Source organism: Schistocerca nitens, chromosome 2 (assembly GCF_023898315.1).
Source record: "Schistocerca nitens isolate TAMUIC-IGC-003100 chromosome 2, iqSchNite1.1, whole genome shotgun sequence".
In the NCBI taxonomy this organism is placed as follows: domain Eukaryota; kingdom Metazoa; phylum Arthropoda; class Insecta; order Orthoptera; family Acrididae; genus Schistocerca; species Schistocerca nitens.
In genome coordinates, this window is record NC_064615.1 from 684233538 (window position 1) to 684254116 (window position 20579).

Genomic DNA, 20579 nt, shown 5'->3' on the forward strand with positions numbered 1-20579 from the left:
TGTGAGTGACCCAAACATGTGGTAATCCCTCGCTGCGATGGCGGAAGAGACAAGAGTATGAAAGCGCAGGTCACAGATGGCTGCAAGTGTTGCACGGGCACTATGAGGCCGAGCATTCTCATGTTGCGAAATGACATCTGTAGTGAGAAGTCCACATTGTTTTGATCTTATTGCCGGCTGAATCATTTTTTAAAACATATTTGAATATTATGCACTGGTGATGGTGTTTCCTCTAGTCAGTAGTGTTCCGAGACAACGCCTCGTTCATTCCAAAAGAGAGTTGCGAAATATCTTCCCTGCAAGTGGCTGTGTCCACAACTTTTCGAGTTTTAAACTTTTATCCACTATGGATGAGGAACACTACGACTGTGATGAATAAAGGCTTCTTGAAATTACTGGAACCAGTCCCCTTTTCTTTTGTTTTTCAATTTTTGTATTCATTTACCGCTTTCGAACCGCCTAGTGATTCATAATCCGATGGTACATATTTATTAATTGTCTGCAGCAGTGTGAGAGTCGTGGAGCTATGGCAACAGGTACAAACGAAACATGTAAGCACTCAATGTGGCGAGAATTATTCACATTACGAGATCGATATTGTTGCTTTATTTACAGTGATTAGTATCAGTTGGTTGGATGTTTTCCAGAATACTGTGTACACCAACATCAAACCAACTGATACTAATCACTGTAACTAAAGCAATAAAATCGATCTCATAACGTGAATAACTCTCGCCACAGTCAGTGCTTAAATGTTTCGTTTATCCGTCTTACCACAATCCTGCCAAATCCCAGGCGATCATAGTAGGCAAAACCACTCCTTCCTTCCGCCTCCTCGACTTCTACATCACCATCTATGGCCGTCCTATCGCCCTCACCCCCACCCTTAAGTACCTTGGTGTCACCCTCGACCGTCGACTCTCCTGGGCCCCCCACCTCTGGACGATCCAAGCCGAGGCACGCTCCCGCCTCTGTCAGCACAAACTCCTCTCCGGCCGAACTTGGGGTCTGGACCTCTCTACCATCCTCCACACCTATAAATCCCTCATTCTCCCTATCCTTTGCTACGCCCACACTGCCTGGATATCCGCTCCCCCTACCTTTTACAAATCCCTTCAGATCCTGGAACGCCATGCTCTTCGCCTCGCCTATCGCATCCGTCTCCCCTCCCCCACGTGGATCCTGTATGACCTAATTCCCTTCCCCCACCTCCTCCTTTTCCTCGAACGGATACGGATCCTCTACACCTCCCGCAAACTCGATCCTCCTCACCCGCTGGTGTCTCCCATCCTCTCCCACCCCCATCTGCTGCCGCGCCTGTACTTCCATGTCCTACCTGCTCTCCATCTCTCCACTCTCCACACCCTCTCCCAAGGTGGCTTCCGCCAGCTCCCCCTTCCTGATGATGCCCTCCTCCCCTCCATCTACCCCTCCAACCAACTTTGATCCTCCCTCCCTCTTCCTGTGTTTGTTCCTATGGGCACCCTCTCTCCCTTCTCTTCCCCTTCCCTCCCTCCTCCCTTTCTCCCCACTCCTCCCCCGCACTTCCCCTCCAGCCCCTCCTCCGTTCCTACTACCATCTCCTCCGCCATTGGCATCCCCTCTCCCTCCCACCCCCCCTTCTTCCCCTCTTGGCAGGTCCCCGTACAATCTATGTGGAGATTCGCGCGCCGGAGATCATCGCCATCAGTTTCGCGTGTGTGTGCCGTCGTTTTGTGTTTTTTAGTGTCCGCTGTCACGCTCATGCGTTCACCCGTGCCGTCGAATTCATCAGTGTTATGCGCGCCGTGTCAACATGTTTTCAGTGTCGTTATCGTCGAGTGTGAACGGCTCCGTGTTTTTTTGTGTTTCTGTGCCCACTATTTTTTGCCCGTCACTATGTATATTCTGGATCTTCTTTCTGTGTTCTATCATTGTCAACGCTAAGGCTGAAGAGCGGCGTAGCATGCCGCTGCCAGCCTGCCTGATTGTACAGGTATAAAAATAACAATAAAGGAAAAAAAACGTCTTACCACAGCTACACGGCTCCCACACTGCTCCAGAAAATTAATAAGTATGTGTCATCGTATGATGAATCGCTAGGCGGTTCGAAACCGGTTATGGAGTAAGGAAAAAATTGAACAAAACGAAAGGGGACTGGTTGCAATAATTTCAAAAAACTTTTCTTGGGTTTTGATGACTTGCTTGCTCTCTTTGTTTCGCGTTGGTCCTAGTGTACAAAGGTTTCGTCTCCTCTAACGATCCACTTGAGGAAGCAGTCATCTTATGCTTCAAAACGCCACAGATGTACTTCACAAACGTCAACGCATCGCTCTTTGAGTTCTGCAGAGAGCTGCTATAGCATTTATGTTGTAGACACTTCATGAAACTTAAGCACTTCACGAATGTTGAAGTGTGCTGAGCCGTAACTAATGATTAGTTCTGCGGCGATTTTCCATCACAATGGCTTCAGTTGCTGCAGCAGACTCTGATGCCACAATGCGGTGCAGCTGACCCGGGCGCTGAGCGTCCGTCACTGAAGTCACGACATTTCCGAACAGCCGCGCGGGGTAGCCGTGCGGACTGAAGCGCCTTGACACGGTTCGCGCTGCTCAACTCGTCGGATGTTCGTGTCCTCCCTCGGGAATGGCTGTGTGTTGTCCTTAGCGTAAGTTAGCTTAAGTTAGATTAAGTAGTGTGTAAGCCTAGCGACCGATGACCTCAGCAGTATGGTTCCATAGAACTTACCACACATTTTTCCATTTCCGAACGTTCTACAACACTCATACACTTTCTGCAGTGACAAATATACATCATTAGGCTGCACCTTCATTCGCCGGTGCATTTGAATAGGTTTCACACCATGCACTGCTCATAAAGCGTGTTACAGGCCGTTATTCTTCCTTGGTGCACGTCGCAAGCATGGCAGCCTTTTGAACGAGTATTGTGACCGGGTTTCGCTTGTCTGTAGTATGCCAACACGTGTAGGACATTTCTTACATCATTGGTAAAAGTACTGCCAACTTAAAGAATAATGACGTGAAATATCGATTTTTGATTATACTTTTAAGGTTTGCACTTGATCTGCCCTCCTACGTTTCGTGTCCTAAACATCTCCTCCCCGAATGTAGAACTCTGCTCTTAGTATTGAAGCATTTGCTTATCATAGCCATATTACAGACGTTGACTTGACAGTGTTTCTCTAATTATGAAACAGGTTCAATTAGATGTTCATTGTATCCTCTTGCTCTTCTCTTGCGGTAGGTCAACCATGATTATCGAGAATCATAGTGTTCGGCAACTACTTACAATTAACGCTGAATTTCAGTTCCATTTTTCTAATAACAATTTTTTTTTCCTGGATTTTTGTGGTCTGTTCTTGCTTCAGTCATGACGATATCAGGAATAGTGGCGTAGTTAAAACCTGGTGCTCCAGCCGGCTACACATCATTGATGTACAGTAGTGCCAACATTATTTTGTACGAATTTTTGTAGGTAGGCATGATAAAGTTACATTCTAGGCAGTATATATTCTTTCTACAACCTCATTGTCTTCCCTACATAAGTTTCTGTCGTACAGTAAGTGCATCACCTTGACCGCCTATTGCATATACAGTTCACTGACCATGCACTTTGGTGTTTTCACTTGTGCGTGTCTGGTCGCAGATGCGGCACGAAGGCCTGTCTGGCAACATCATGTTCGACGCGGAAGGACGTCGCGTGGGATTCTCACTGGAAGTGCTGGAACTGTCTGCGGCGGGCTTCAGACCCGTAGCCAAATGGACACCGGAGGAAGGCTTCGTCAGCAGCAAGACTGAGACCGAGACGCTGGAGGAGAAGCAGAGCATTCTCCAAGGTCGCCACCTCATCGTTTCGTCCAGAATAGTAAGTAATCTACTTGATGATTTCAGATGGACTGAGTCTAATCTTCGTCTGTCCCAAACATACGAAACTAAACTTACATTGACGTAATACCAATTTTGGAGGCCTATAAACTTTGACGTAGACTGCACTCGTGTTATTGGCCTATTTAAATAACCTTCCAAGTACTTTAAAGGACTGTTAAAAACTATTATTTGTTCATGACAAATGCCTCCGAGTTTTTTGTGAAAACTCTGAAAGCTATTTAAATAAAACATCTTTATTCTTCATGTCTATATATTTGTTTCTCAACTTAGTCACACTGGCTATGAAAAAGTTGGTCCTAACGAGAGACCAGTTTTTTGATACCGTCACTGTAGAATGTTTTACTTTGTTGATAGGGCAACAATCTCGCCTCCTTGCACCACTTCATCAGTATCAGAGCGAATACCTAGTTGTTGTTGGTGTTGTGGTCTTCAGTCCTGAGACTGGTTTGATGCAGCTCTCCATGCCACTCTATCCTGTGCAAGCCTCTTCAATACGTACTGCAGCCTACATCATTCTGAATCTGTTTAGTGTATTCATCTCTTGGTCTCCCTCTACGATTTTTACCCTCCACGCTGCCCTCCAATACCAAATTGGTTATCCCTTTATGCCTCAGAACATGTCGTACCAACCGATCCCTTCTTCTTGTCAAGTTGTGCCACAAACTCCTCTTCTCCCTAATCCTATTCAATACTTCCTCATTAGTTACGTGATCTACCCATCTAATCTTCAGAATTCTTCTGTAGCACCACATTTCAAAGGCTTCTATTCTCTTCTTGTCCAAACTATTTATCGTCCATGTTTCACTTCCATACATGGCTACACTCCATACAAATACTTTCAGAAACGACTTCCTGACATTTAATTCTATACTCGATGTTAACAAACTTCTCTTCTTCAGAAACGCTTTCCTTGCCATTGCCACTCTACATTTTATATCCTCTCTACTTCGACCATCATCAGTTACTTTGCTCCCAAAATAGCAAAACTCCTTTACTACTTTAAGTGTCTCATTTCCTAATCTAATTCCCTCAGCATCACCCGACTTAATTCGACTACATTCCATTATCCTCGTTTTGCTTTTGTTGATGTTCATCTTATATCCTCATTTCAAGACACTGTCCATTCCGTTCAACTTCTCTTCCAGGTCCTTTGCTGTCTCTGATACAATTACAATGTCATCGGCGAACCGTAAAATTTTTATTTCTTCTCCATGAATTTTAATACCTACTCCGAATTTTTCTTTTGTTTCCTTTACTGCTTGCTCAATATACAGATTGAATAACATCGGGGAGAGGCTACGACCCTGTCTCACTCCCTTCCCAACCACTACTTCCCTTTCATGCCCCTCGACTCTTATAACTGCCATCTGGTTTCTGTACAAACTGTAAATAGCCTTTCGCTCCCTGTATTTCACTCCTGCCACCTTTAGAATTTGAAAGAGTGTATTCCAGTCAACATTGTCAAAAGCTTTCTCTAAGTCTACAAATGCTAGAAACGTAGGTTTGCCTTTCCTTAATCTAGGTTCTAAGATAAGCCGTAGGGTCAGTATTGCCTCACGTGTTCCTATATTTCTGCGGAATCCAAACTGATCTTCCCCGTGGTCGGCTTCTACCAGTTTTTCCATTCGTCTGTACAGAATTAGCGTAAGTATTTTGCAGCCGTACTTATTAAACTGACAGTTCGCTAATTTTCACATCTGTCAACGCCTGCTTTCTTTGTGATTGGAATTATTATAGTCTTCTTGAAGTCTGAGGGTATTTCGCCTGTCTCATACATTTTGCTCACCAGATGGTAGAGTTTTGTCAGGACTGGCTCTCCCAAGGCTGTCAGTAGTTCTAATGGAATGTTGTCTACTCCCGGGGCCTTGTTTCGACTTTGGTCTTTCAGTGCTCTATCAGATTCTTCACGCAGTATCATATCTCCCACTTCATCTTCATCTACATCCTCTTCCATTTCCATAATATTGTCCTCAAGAACATCGCCTTGTATAGTCCCTCTATATACTCCTTCCACCTTTCTGATTTCCCTTCTTTGCTTAGAACTGGGTTTCCATCTGAGCCCTTGATATTCATACAAGTGGTTCTCTTTTCTCCAAAGGTCTCTTTAATTTTCCTGTAGGCGGTATCTATCTTACTCCTAGTGAGGTAAGCCTCTACATCCTTACATTTGTCCTCTAGCCATGCCTATTTAGCCATTTTGCACTTCCAGTCGATCTCATTTTTGAGACGTTTGTATTCCTTTTTGCCTGCTCCATTTACTGGATTTTTATATTTTCTCCTTTCATCAATTAAATTCAGTATTTCTTCTGTCACCCAAGGAATTCTACTAGCCCTCGTCTTTTTACCTACTTGATCCCTTGCTGCCTTCACCACTTCATCGCTCAAAGCTATCCATTCTTCTTCTACTGTATTTCTTTCCCCCATTCTTGTCAATTTTTCCTTTATGCTCTTCCTGAAACTCTCTGCAACCTCTGGTTCCTTCACTTTATCCAGGTCCCATCTTCTCAAATTCCCACCTTTTTGCAGTTTCTTCAGTTTTAATCTACAGTTCATAACCAATAGATTGTGATCAGAGTCCACATCTGCCCCTGGAAATGTCTTACAATTTAAAACCTGGTTCCTAAATCTCTGTCTTACCATTATATAATTTATCTGATATCTTTTAGTATCTCCAGGGTTCTTCCATAATATACAACCTTCTTTCATGATTCTTGAACCAAGTGTTAGCTATGATTAAGTTATGCTCTGCGCAAAATTCTACAAGGCGGCTTCCTCTTTCATTTCTTAGCCCCAATCCATATTCACCTACTATGTTTCCTTCTCTCCCTTTTTCTACTGTCGAATTCCAGTCGCCCATGACTATTAAATTTTCGTCTCCCTTCACTACCTGAATAATTTCTTTTATCTCATCATACATTTCATCAATTTCTTGGTCATCTGCAGAGCTAGTTGGCATATAAACTTGTACTACTGTAGCAGGCGTGGGCTTCGTGTCTATCTTGGCCACAATAATGCGTTCACTATGTTGTTTGTAGTAGCTTACCCGCAACTCCTATTTTTTTATTCATTATTAATCCTACACTTGCATTACCCCTAGTTGATTTTGTACTTATAACCCTGCATTCACGTGACCAAAAGTCTTGTTCCTCCTGCTACCGAACTTCACTAATTCCCACTATATCTAACTTTAACCTATACATTTCCCAAAAGGGCGCCATCATCATTTATCCATACAGTAAAGCTGCATGCCCTCAGGAAAAATTACGGCCGTAGTTTCCCCTTGCTTTCAGCCGTTCGCAGTACCAGCACAGCAAGGCCGTTTTGGTTAATGTTACAAGGCCAGATCAGTCAATCATCCAGACTGTTGCCCCTGCAACTACCGAAAAGGCTGCTGCCCCTCTTCAGGGACCATACGTTTGTCTGGCCTCTCAACAGATACCCCTCCGTTGTGGTTGCACCTACGGTACGGCTATACCTAGTAGATGTTCCTTAATTTTCAGAAACAGATGAAAATAAGATGGGGCCAATCGGTACTGCATGCGTAATGATCGATAACAGTGAACTCAAAGCGTCGGGTTGTTGCAGATGCTACAGCGCTCGTGTGTGGTCTGACATTGTCAGCTGAAGGAGAGAGTGCTCCATGTGTGGATGAACCCTTCGAATTCGAAACTCGATTACAGCACGTTGCTTCTCGAGCAGCGACATAGTTACACTGCCATGTTACATGTGACAATTCGGAGCACTCTAGCGGCATAGGATTGCAGTTTGCATCTGCGAAGCGGTAAGTCGACGGAGTAACATACTTTACATATAATAATCAATACTGAGAACAGAATCAAAACATTCGGAGACATTACTTTTCAGCACACCCACTGAATAAATGGACACCGTACATCTCAGTCAATCAAAGTTTCAAATAATGCCGTTTCGCTTAAATAAATATGACCTGTTACTCTCAAAAACCGGCCGTATTTTAAGTGAAACGGTGTTTGTATAATTGCCCAGAATTCATCACATAGGCTGTTCCACTACTGCTCCATGGGACACGTGTGCCTGACGATCCATTTGGTGGTGCGTAGGAAGTGTAGGCAACCTACCGGACGGCGGTACTGATGAAATGTCCCCTTTGAATGTAAAGAATGACTGTGCTGGAAAAACTTCTACGTTACTTGATTTTCAAACTCCAGAGTACTGAGATTGTTTTCTCTTTACTTATTCTGATCATTTCTAAATTGATACACAATGTTTTAGCGCCACACAATCTTACTTTTAATAATCCCTACAAAAGAATAGCCCTGCCTAACAATAACCTATACCCTTCATGAATCACTTACCTCACAAAAATCTTCGTCACTCGAACTACTGCAAGACAGTGAGAGCCAATTCAGATTCTAAGTACTGAAGCCACTTTCTTTTTTTTCCTTTATTGAGTTTCGATTCCCCCCGAAGGGGGCGGGCTGGCAGTAGCTTAGTACGCCGCTCTTCAGCATACATACATTGTTTTAAAAAGATGTAGAAAATAAAGAATAAAAACAGGTGATAAAATCGGAGACGTAAATGGTAACATGGCGAAAAAAAAATCGTGGAACTTAAAACATAGAACACAGGGATGATAATGCTAATAAAATGCATATAAAGCAGATAGGTAAAATAATAGACAGATAATTCAAAAATCACGGCGACAGCATGGTTCCTGTTCGCAACACTTTGGAAAGACGAACAAGACGGAACATTCCCTTGAACACTGCACTAAAAAGTTGGAAAATACGACAGACCACACCCAAGAGCAGGTGGGGGGAAACTGGACAGATGATGGGAAAAGAAAGTGGGGGGGGAAGGAGAAGAAAAACGGAGGGGGAGGGGGAGGGGAGGTGGGTACTGAAGGCACTAACTACTGATAGGCATATAGTTAGCAAATCAAAGATTTTGGTAGAGAACAAACAGTGTATTTACCTTAATAATCTTCAATATATATATATATATATATATATATATATATATATATATATATATATATATATATATATATATATATATATATTCCTGGAAATGGAAAAAAGAACACATTGACACCGGTGTGTCAGACCCACCATACTTGCTCCGGACACTGCGAGAGGGCGGTACAAGCAATGATCACACGCGCGGCACAGCGGACACACCAGGAACCGCGGTGTTGGCCGTCGAATGGCGCTAGCTGCGCAGCATTTGTGCACCGCCGCCGTCAGTGTCAGCCAGTTTGCCGTGGCATACGGAGCTCCATCGCAGTCTTTAACACTGGTAGCATGCCGCGACAGCGTGGACGTGAACCGTGTGTGCAGTTGACGGACTTTGAGCGAGGGCGTATAGTGGGCATGCGGGAGGCCGGGTGGACGTACCGCCGAATTGCTCAACACGTGGGGCGTGAGGTCTCCACAGTACATCGATGTTGTCGCCAGTGGTCGGCGGAAGGTGCACGTGCCCGTCGACCTGGGACCGGACCGCAGCGACGCACGGATGCACGCCAAGACCGTAGGATCCTACGCAGTGCCGTACGGGACCGCACCGCCACTTCCCAGCAAATTAGGGACACTGTTGCTCCTGGGGTATCGGCGAGGACCATTCGCAACCGTCTCCATGAAGCTGGGCTACGGTCCCGCACACCGTTAGGCCGTCTTCCGCTCACGCCCCAACATCGTGCAGCCCGCCTCCAGTGGTGTCGCGACAGGCGTGAATGGAGGGACGAATGGAGACGTGTCGTCTTCAGCGATGAGAATCGCTTCTGCCTTGGTGCCAATGATGGTCGTATGCGTGTTTGGCGCCGTGCAGGTGAGCGCCACAATCAGGACTGCATACGACCGAGGCACACAGGGCCAACACCCGGCATCATGGTGTGGGGAGCGATCTCCTACACTGGCCGTACACCACTGGTGATCGTCGAGGGGACACTGAATAGTGCACGGTACATCCAAACCGTCATCGAACCCATCGTTCTACCATTCCTAGACCGGCAAGGGAACTTGCTGTTCCAACAGGACAATGCACGTCCGCATGTATCCCGTGCCACCCAACGTGCTCTAGAAGGTGTAAGTCAACTACCCTGGCCAGCAAGATCTCCGGATCTGTCCCCCATTGAGCATGTTTGGGACTGGATGAAGCGTCGTCTCACGCGGTCTGCACGTCCAGCACGAACGCTGGTCCAACTGAGGCGCCAGGTGGAAATGGCATGGCAAGCCGTTCCACAGGACTACATCCAGCATCTCTACGATCGTCTCCATGGGAGAATAGCAGCCTGCATTGCTGCGAAAGGTGGATATACACTGTACTAGTGCCGACATTGTGCATGCTCTGTTGCCTGTGTCTATGTGCCTGTGGTTCTGTCAGTGTGATCATGTGATGTATCTGACCCCAGGAATGTGTCAATAAAGTTTCCCCTTCCTGGGACAATGAATTCACGGTGTTCTTATTTCAATTTCCAGGATATATATATATATATATATATATATATATATATATATATATATATATATATAGGGTGGTCCAGTGATCGTGACTGGGCCAAATATGTCACGAAATAAGCGTCAAACGAAAAAACGACAAAGAACGAAACTTGTCTAGCTTGAAGGGGGAAACCAGATGGCGCTATGGTTGCCCCTCTAATGGCGCTGTCATAGGTCAAACGAATATCAACTGAATCTTTTTAAAATAGGAACCCCCATTTTTATCATATATTCTTGTAGTACGTAAACGAATATGAATGTTTTAGTTGGACAACTTTTTTCGCTTTGTGATAGATGGCGCTGTAATAGTCACAAACATATGGCTCACAATTTTAGGCGAACAGTTGCTAACAGGTAGGTTTTTTAAATTAAAATACAGAACGTAGGTAAGTTTGAACACTTTATTAGGTTTATCCAATGTGATACATGTACCTTTGTGAACTTATCATTTCTGATAACGCATGCTGTTATAGCGTGATTACCTGTAAATCACACATTAATGCAATATATGCTCAAAATGATGTCCGTCAACCTCAATGCATTTGGCAATACGTGTAACGACATCCCTCTCAACAGCGAGTAGTTCGCCTTCCGCAATGTTCGCACATGCATTGACAATGCGCTGACACATGTCGTCAAGCATTGTCGGTGGATCACGATGGCAAATATCTTTCAACTTTCCCCACAGAAAGTAATCCGGGGACATCAGATCCGGTGAACGTGCGGGCCATGGTATGGTGCTTCGACGACCAATCCACCTGTCACGAAATATCCTATTCAGTACCGCTTCAACCGCACGCGAGGTATGTCCCGAACGTACATCATGTTGAAAGTACATCGCCATTCTGTCATGCAGTGAAACATCTTGTAGTAACATCGGTAGAACATTACGTAGGAAATCAGCATACTGTGCACCATTTAGATTGCCATCGATAAAATGGGGGCCAATTATCCGTCCTCCCATAATGCCGCACCGTACATTAATCCGCCAAGGTCGCTGATGTTCCACTTGTCGCTGCCATCGTGGATTTTCCGTTGCCCAATAGTGCATATTATGCCGGTTTACGTTACCGCTGTTGGTGAATGACGCATCGTCGCTAAATAGAACGCGTGCAAAATATCTGTCATCGTCCCGTAATTTCACTTGTGCGCAGTGGCAGAACTGTACACGACGTTTAAAGTCGTCGCCATGCAATTCCTGGTGCGTAGAAATATGGCACGGGTGCAATCGATGTTGATGTAGCATTCTCAACACCGACGTTTATGAGATTCCCGATTCTCACGCAATTTGTCTGCTACTGATGTGCGGATTAGCTGCGACTGCAGCTAAAACACTTACTTTGGCATCATCATTTGTTGCAGGTCGTGGTTGACGTTTCACATCTGGCTGACCACTTCCTGTTTCCTTAAATGGCTCTGAGCACTATGGAACTTAACATCTATGGTCATCAGTCCCCTAGAACTTAGAACTACTTAAACCTAACTAAGCTAAGGACAGCACACAACACCCAGTCATCACGAGGCAGAGAAAGTTTCCTTAAATAACGTAACTATCCGGGGAACGGCCCGGGCACTTGGATGATGTCGTCCAGGATACCGAGCAGCATACATAGCACACGCCCGTTGGGCATTTTGATCACAATAGTCATACATCAACTCGATATCGACATTTTCGCAATTGTTAAACACTCCGTTTTAACACGGGTAACGTATCACGAAGCCAATACCGTCCGCACTGGCGTAATGTTACGTGATACCACGTACTTATACGTTTGTGACTATTACTGCGCCATTATCACAAAGCGAAAAAATTGGTCCAACTAAAACATTCGTATTTCTTTACGTACTACACGAATATGTAATAAAAATGGGGATTCCTATTTTAAAAAAAACGCAGTTGATATCCGTTTGACCTATGGCAGCGCCATCCAGCGGGCCAACCATAGCGCCATCTGGTTTGCCCCTTCAAGCTAGACGGGTTTCGTTCTTTGTAGTTTTTTCGTTTGATGCATATTTCGTGAGATATTTGGCCCTGTCACTATCAATGGACCACTCTGTATAAAGGTAATCCATGAAAATATAGTAATATGCATGGTCGGAAATTAAATATGTGTTGTAACTTTTCATAAGACAAAATTAATGTTATTACTCACAATACACAAATTCAGTAACACAAGATTATTCCTCTTTCACCACAACATTTCACCACGTGGAAATATTTAGCAAGTAATTATGGGTTTTTTCCGACTTAAAATCAGTGTGTGTGTGTGATAATGTTAGTATACACATCATCATATACAGTTCAGATGTTTGAAACTCGTTGTTTTTTTTTTTTTAACATATGCACATGTAGTCTCATAATCCAGTGTTCTCAATACTTTACCACTGAATGCTGTTACTATTGAAGCCTTAACAGACAGCTGCTGCTGCTTCTGGTATTGATGTCTCTGCTGGAGAACATGTTGGTGTCCCCTGGTAGACTGTATTTTAATGTATGACAGATTTTATCACAAGCACCTCCATTCTGTCTGATTGCGCTGAACATTTCTACAATGTTGTACAGTTTCTAATTCAATTATAGTGACAAACTCGATGTCTGGTACTATTCCAACTTGAATGGATATCGAACTACATGAGGTCGGATGAAACTTCTTTGTGAAGAGAAACATCACTTTGATGACTAGGTGCACACTAGGGTGTACACACAGCCCGTCCCCACCACTTTCGCCGTTTACTAGTTATGATAGTCCCCATCAATCTGGAATGGTGAGAAGGGCTACCAAGTTGAAACCAGGCAGCCCAGAGTGGACGAGTTGGAGCTTGCTCAGGCCTGTCGATTGATTGTGATGGAGTGTGTGGATGGGTGGACTACATTGGGTCACAATGAAAATGTTTCGGGCTTAAAAATAGTAAATTTACATGTATTTCCATCTACTGAATTCAAAAACCACCTTAAAAATGACAGATTAGCTCTTCTTTTGAAGATAGTGACATATCATTTTTTTGAGTGAAGATTTTAAATTTGGGGGAATTTTTTTTTTTGGAGTTGGCACACCTGTCAAATAACAAAACACAAATGCTCTTCAACTATTTGTAAGTCATAAACATAGATACTGTTGTTGTACCTGTGAATTACATGTAGTTACTACTCAAATTAATACAAAATTTCTGGTTCGCGAATGCCTTTTTGGTGTAAAATTTGAAAAAATACCATGAAAATGTGTAAAGATGGTGAATAACTTTTGTAACATTTGTGGTGAAATAACATTTTCCTCACAGAAACGCACTCTGACGCCTCTTGTAAAGACTGCCTATCAGTATTATTTCGGTATGAAAGTAGGGGACCAGGATAAGTCCTGGGCTCCACATATATTTTGCAACGCGTGTTCAGTTACACTGCGAGAGTGGCTGAAAAAGAAGAAACGATCTATGGCTTTCGCTGTGCCTATGATTTGGCGGGAGCCTACAAACCATGCAGATGACTGCTATTTCTGCCTGACTCCACCTATAAAGGCAGGATTGTCTATGAATAAAAGAAGAAGAGTTCAGTATCCGAATCTTCCATCTGCTATTCGACCTGTTCCACATTCGGATTGTTTACCAGTTCCTAATCCACTCGAAAATTGTGTGTTTGAAGTATAAAATGAAGACAGTGTGGAACAAGAAGAACCAAACAAGCCTTCCACATCCCATGACCCTGATTTTGAGGGAAAAGGTGATAAACCGCACAGACTGAGTGAAGCGGAATTGAGTGATCCTTGTCAAAGGAAAATGCAGAAATTCTTGGATCCCGACTACAGCAATGAATCTTCTCCAAACTGATGTGAGAATCTCAAAGTACAGAAAACGTCACATGGAACTGATTCCCTTTTTTGAGAAGAAAAATAATCTTGTTGTTTGCTGCGACATTAATGGCTTGATGAAATCTTTGGATTTGAACCATGATCCAACTGAATAGAGGCTATTCATAGACTCCTCCAAGCTTAGTTTGAAAGCTGTGTTACTTCACAACGGGAACCTTCTTTCATCTATTCCTGTTGGTCATGCTGTTCACATGAAGGAGACATATGCAAATATGACAGCTCTCTTGGACGCATTTCCATATCATGAACACAAATGGAAAATCTGTGATGATGTAAAAATCATTGCCTACTCTTAGGAATGCAACTGGGTTACACAAAACATTGCTGAATCTTATGTATGTGGGACAGTAGAGATAGGAAATTGTATTACATTTAAGTAGACTGGCCTCCAAGAAATCTTCACCCTAGCGAGAAAAATGTCGTTGCCAAGCGTCTTGTGGACCCAAAAGACGTTCTTCTTCCACCCCTGCATATCAAGCTGGGTTTGATGAAAAACTTTGTCAAAGCTATGAACCGAGAAGGTCCGGCCTTTAAGTACATAAGAGAGAAATTTTCGAAATTAAGTGATGCAAAAGTTAAGGAAGGCATTTTTGTCGGACCACAAGTAAGAGAACTTGTAAAGGTTCCTGCATTAGACCAAGTTTTGGAGGGGAAAGAGAAGGAAGCTTGGGAAGCCTTCAAGGGTGTTGTTCATGGATTTTTAGGCAACAAGAGAGATGACAACTAAAAGCATTTGGTGACAGTGCTCCTGCAAAAATACCGTAACTTTGGATGCAACAGGTCCCTTAAGATCCATTTTCTCCACTCCCACCTAGACTTTTCCCCTCCTAGTTGTGGAGCTGTTAGTGATGAACATGGTGAGAGATTCCATCAGGACATTTCTGTTACGGAACAAAGATATCAGGACCATTGGAACGAAATAATGCTTGCGGATTACTGCTGGTCTTTGTGTACGGATGCTGCGGAACTCCATTACAAGAGGCAAGGTAAAAGACGACGAAGTCAATAAGCCACCACATGATTCTCTACAGACACGACCACCTGCGAAAAAATTTTCCATCAATTTAGAACTCTTAGCATGTAATTACGAGTTTAAAAAATCAAATGCACTTTCATTGTTGTTAGCATGTTGTTGTTGTTGTCTTCAGTCCTGAGACTAGTTTAATGCAGCTCTCCATGCTACTCTATCCTGTGCAAGCTTCTTCATCTCCCAGTACTTACTGCAACCTACATTCTTCTGAATCTGCTTAGTAGATTGATCTCTTGGTCTCCCTCTACGATTTTTACCCTCCACGCTGCCCTCCAATGCTAAATTTGTGATCCCTTGATGCCTCAGAACATGTCCTACCAACCGGTCCCTTCTTCTTGCAAGTTGTGCCACAAACTCCTCTTCTCCCCAATTCTATTCAATACCTCCTCATTAGTTATGTGATCTACCCATCTAATCTTCAGCATTCTTCTGTAGCACCACATTTCGAAAGCTTCTATTCTCTTCTTGTCCAAACTATTTATCGTCCATGTTTCACTTCCATACATGGCTACACTCCATACAAATACTTTCAGAAATGACTTCCTGACATTTAAATCTATACTCGATGTTAACAAATTTCTCTTCTTCAAAAACGCTTTCCTTGCTATTGCCAGTCTACATTTTATATCCTCTCTACTTCGACCATCATCAGTTATTTTGCTCCCCAAATAGCAAACCTCCTTTACTACTTTAAGTGTCTCATTTCCTAATCTAATTCCCTCAGCATCACCCGACTTAATTCTACTACATTCCATTATCCTCGTTTTGCTTTTGTTGATTTCATCTTATATCCTCATTTTAAGACACTGTCCATTCCGTTCAACTGCTCTTCCAAGTCCTTTGCTGTCTTTGACACAATTACAATGTCATCGGCGAACCTCAATGTTTTTATTTCTTCTCCATAGACTTCAATACCTACTCCGAATTTTTCTTTTGTTACCTTTACTGCCTGCATAATATACAGATTGAATAACTTCGGCGAGAGGCTACAACCCTGTCTCACTCCCTTCCCAACCACTGCTTCCCTTTCATGTCCCTCGACTCTTATAACTGCCATCTGGTTTCTGTACAAATTGTAAATAGCCTTTCGCTCCCTGTATTTCACTCCTGCCACCTTTAGAATTTGAAAGAGAGTATTCCAGTCAACATTGTCAAAAGCTTTCTCTAAGTCTACAAATGCTAGTAATGTAGGTTTGCCTTTCCTTAACCTATTTTCTAAGATAAGTCGTAGGGTCAGTATTGCCTCACGTGTTCCATCATTTCTGCGGAATCCAAACTGACCTTCGCCGAGGTCGGCTTCTACCAGTTTTTCCATTCGTCTCTAAGGAATTCGCGTTAGTATTTTGCAGCTGTGACTTATTAAACTAACAGTTCGGTAATTTTCACATCTGTCAACGCCTGCTTTCTTTGGGATTGGAATTATTATAGTCTTCTTGAAGTCTGAGGGTATTTTGCCTGTCTCATACATCTTGCTCACCAGATGGTAGAGTTTTGTCAGGACTGGCTCTCCCAAGGCTGTCAGTAGTTCTAATGGAATGTTGTCTACTCCCGGGGCCTTGTTTCGACTCAGGTCTTTCAGTGCTCTGTCAAACTCTTCACGCAGTATCGTATCTCCCATTTCATCTTCATCTGCATCCTCTTCCATTTCCATAATATTGTCCTCGTGTACATCGCCCTTGTATAGACCCTCTATATACTCCTTCCACCTTTCTGATTTCCCTTCTTTGCTTAGAACTGGGTTTCCATCTGAGCTCTTGACATTCGTACTAGTGGCTCTCTTTTCTCCAAAGGTCTCTTTAATTTTCCTGTAGGCAGTATCTATCTTACCCCTAGTGACATAAACCTCTACATCCTTACATTTGTCCTCTAGCCATCCCTGCTTAGCCATTTTGCATTTCCTGTCGACCTCATTTTTGAGACGTTTGTATTCTCCTTTCATCAATTAAATTCAATATTTCTTCTGTTACCCAAGGATTTCTATTAGCCCTCGTCTTTTTACCAATTTAATCCTCTGCTGCCTTCACTACTTCATCTCTCAGAGCTCCCCAGTCTTCTTCTACTGTATTTATTTCCCCCATTCCTGTCAATTGTTCCCTTATGCTCTCCCTGAAACTCTGTACAACCTCTGGTTTAGTCAGTTTATCCAGGTCCCATCTCCTTAAATGTGTGCAATTAAAATGTATCCTTTTCTCTCAATCGGTTAATATGTAACAGTTACACCTTGTTTATATCATAGAAACTACATTGAATAAAATTTTTTCACTGTCATATTTGTTTTTCTCAACCCAAAATTAGTAGGAATTGCCTCATGAAGTGCTGGAAACATTCAAAAATTAATTTTTTTGTTGCCCAGTGCTATTATTTTGAATTTCCCAGGAGTAGGTCTTTTTGCAGAAAGAAAGTAAGACATAATCTCATTTCTGAATATTTCCAAATGTCTGGGATAGACCTCCATACACAATGTTTAGTAATCCAGGAACACTAGCAGCGCCCGCATCTCGTGGTCGTGCGGTAGCGTTCTCGCTTCCCACGCCCGGGTTCCCGGGTTCGATTCCCGGCGGGGTCAGGGATTTTCTCTGCCTCGTGATGGCTGGGTGTTGTGTGCTGTCCTTAGGTTAGTTAGGTTTAAGTAGTTCTAAGTTCTAGGGGACTGATGACGATATATGTTAAGTCCCATAGTGCTCAGAGCCAGCCAACACTAGCAGCGTGAGAGAGTTGCACATTGGAGTTACACATACTGACAATAGTCAGTTCTGAGACTTCTGTATATAAATCTATAAAAAATTTATGTATACTGAGGTGCTGGCCGCAAGGCTGTACCCTTGCACCTCCGTAACAGGTCTGAGGTACTGCCCACTGCTGAAAGTACACTACTGGCCACAAAAACACCAAGAAGTAATGCAGATGATAAGCGGATATCATTAGACAAATATATTATACTAGAACTGACATGTGATTACATTTTCACGCAGTTTGGATGCATCGATCCTGAGAAATCACTCCCCAGAACAACCACCTCTGGCCGTACTAACGACCTTGATACGCCTGGGCATTCAGTCAAACAGGGCTTGGATGGCGTGTACAGGTACAGCTGCCCACGCAGCTCAACACGATACCATAGTTCATCAAGAGTAGTGACTGGCGTATTGTGACGAACCAGTTGCTCGGCCACCATTGACCAGACGTTTTCAATTGGTGAGAGATCTGGAGAATGTGCTGGCCAGGGCTGCAGTCGAACATTTTCTGTATCCAGAAAGGCCCGTACAGGACCTTCAACATGCGGTCGTGTATTATCCTGCTCAAATGTAGGGTTTCGCAGGGATCGAAGGAAAGGTAGAGCCCCGGGTCGGAACACATCTGAAATGTAACGTCCACTGTTCAAAGTGCCGTCAATACGAACAAGAAGTGATCGAGACGTGTAACCAATGGCACCCCATACCATCACGCTGGGTGATACGCCAGTATGGCGATGACGAATACACGCTTCCAATGTGCGTTCACCGCGATGTCGCCAAACAAGGATGCGACCATCATGATGCTGTAAACAGAACCTGGATTCATACGAAAAAATGTCGTTTTGCCATTCGTGCACCCAGGTTCGTTGCTCAGTACCCCATCGCAGGCGCCCCTTGTCTGTGATGCAGCGTCAAGAGTAACCACAGCCATGGTCTCCGAGCTGATAGTCCATGCTGCTGCAAACGTAGTCAAATTGTTCGTCGAGATGGTTGTTGTCTTGCAAACGTCCCCATCTGTTGACTCAGAGATCGAGACGTGGCTGCACGATCTGTTACGGCCATGCGGATAAGATACCTGTCATCTCGACTACTAGTGATGCGAGGCCGTTGGGATCCAGCACGGCGTTACGTATTACCCCCCTGAACCCACTGATTCCATATTCTGCTAACAGTCATTGGATCTCGACCAACGCGAGCAGCAATGTCGCGATACGATAAACCGCAATCGCGATAGGCTACAATCCGACCTTTACCAAAGTCGAAAACATGATGGAACGCATTTCTCCTCCTTGCACGACGCATCACAACAACGCCGGTCAGCTGCTGTTTGTGTATGAGAAATCGATTGAAAACTTTTCTCATGCCAGCACGTTGTAGGTGTCGCCACCGGCGCCATCCTTGTGTGAATGCTCTGAAAAGCTAATCATTTGCATATCACAGAATCTTCTTCCTGTCGGTTAAATTTCGCGTCTGTAGCACGTCATCTTCGTGGTGTAGCAATTTTAATGGCCAGTAGTGTATTTCCGAGCCAGCAAGGGCGGCTTAGCCTGTTGCGGCAATGGCCGGTCTTCCTGAGAGGTCCGGACAAGTGCTTGTCATTGGGAGCTCCAGTTTTAAGAGGCTTGTGCAGCCCCTTAGGGATATGGCAGCTAAGGACGGGAAAAAAGCCAATGTGCACTCCGTGTGCATACCGGGGGGAATCATCCAAGATGTGGAAAGGGTCTTTCCGGATGCCATGAAGGGTACAGGTTGCAGCCAACTGCAGGTGGTGGCTCGTGTCGGCACTAATGACGTGTGTCGCTATGGATCGGAAGAGTCTGTCTCTGGTTTCCGGCGGCATCTGAGTTGGTGAAGACTGCCAGTCTTGCTACCGAGATGAAGGCAGAGCTCACCATTTGCAGCATCGTCGACAGGACCGATTGCGGACCTTTGGTACAGAGCCGAATGGAGGGTCTCAATCAGAGGTTCAGACGGATCTGCGACCGTGTGTACTGCAGATTCCTCGACTTGTGCCATAGGGTGGTGGGCTTTCGGGTTCCACTAAATAGGTCAGGTGTCCACTACACGCAGGAGGAGGCTACACGGTTATCAGGGGCTGTGTGGCGTGGAGTGGGCGGTTTTTTAGGTTAGATAGTCTCGGGAAAGGTCAAAAAGGCTCAATTCTCAAAGGGTACAGGACAAAGAAACGACTAGACTCGACCAAGGAACAGTCGGTATTGTAGTTTACAAATTGTCGTAGCTGTGTTGGGAAACTATCAGAGCTTCAAGCGCTAACAGAAAGCACTGAAGCTAAAATCGGTACAGGAACAGAAAGCTGGCTAAAGCGGGAGATAAATTCTGCTGAAATTCTTGCAGAGTCGCAAACAGTGTTCAGAAAGGATAGATTAAATAATGTAGGTGGTAATGTGTTTGTGTCTGTTTGTAGTAGTTTATCTTGCAGTGAAGTTAAAATAGATAGTTCCTGCGAATTACTATGGGTAGAGGTTATACTCAACAGCCGTACCAAAATAATAACTGGCTCCTTCTACCGACCCCCCGACTCAGATGATATAATAGCTGAACGGTTCAAAGAAAACTTGAATCTCATT

At 44.0% G+C, this 20579-nt stretch overlaps 1 protein-coding gene across 1 annotated transcript in view; it reads left to right on the forward strand.

The window, feature by feature from the left end:
* LOC126236824 (glutamate receptor ionotropic, kainate 2-like) overlaps window positions 1–20579 on the forward strand; it is a 238785-nt gene that overhangs the window by 124261 nt on the left and 93945 nt on the right. Inside the window, exon 9 of the mRNA XM_049946424.1 lies at window positions 3646–3864. Within this exon, the coding sequence (XP_049802381.1) occupies window positions 3646–3864 (219 nt within the window). The remainder of the gene's footprint in view (window positions 1–3645; window positions 3865–20579) is intronic.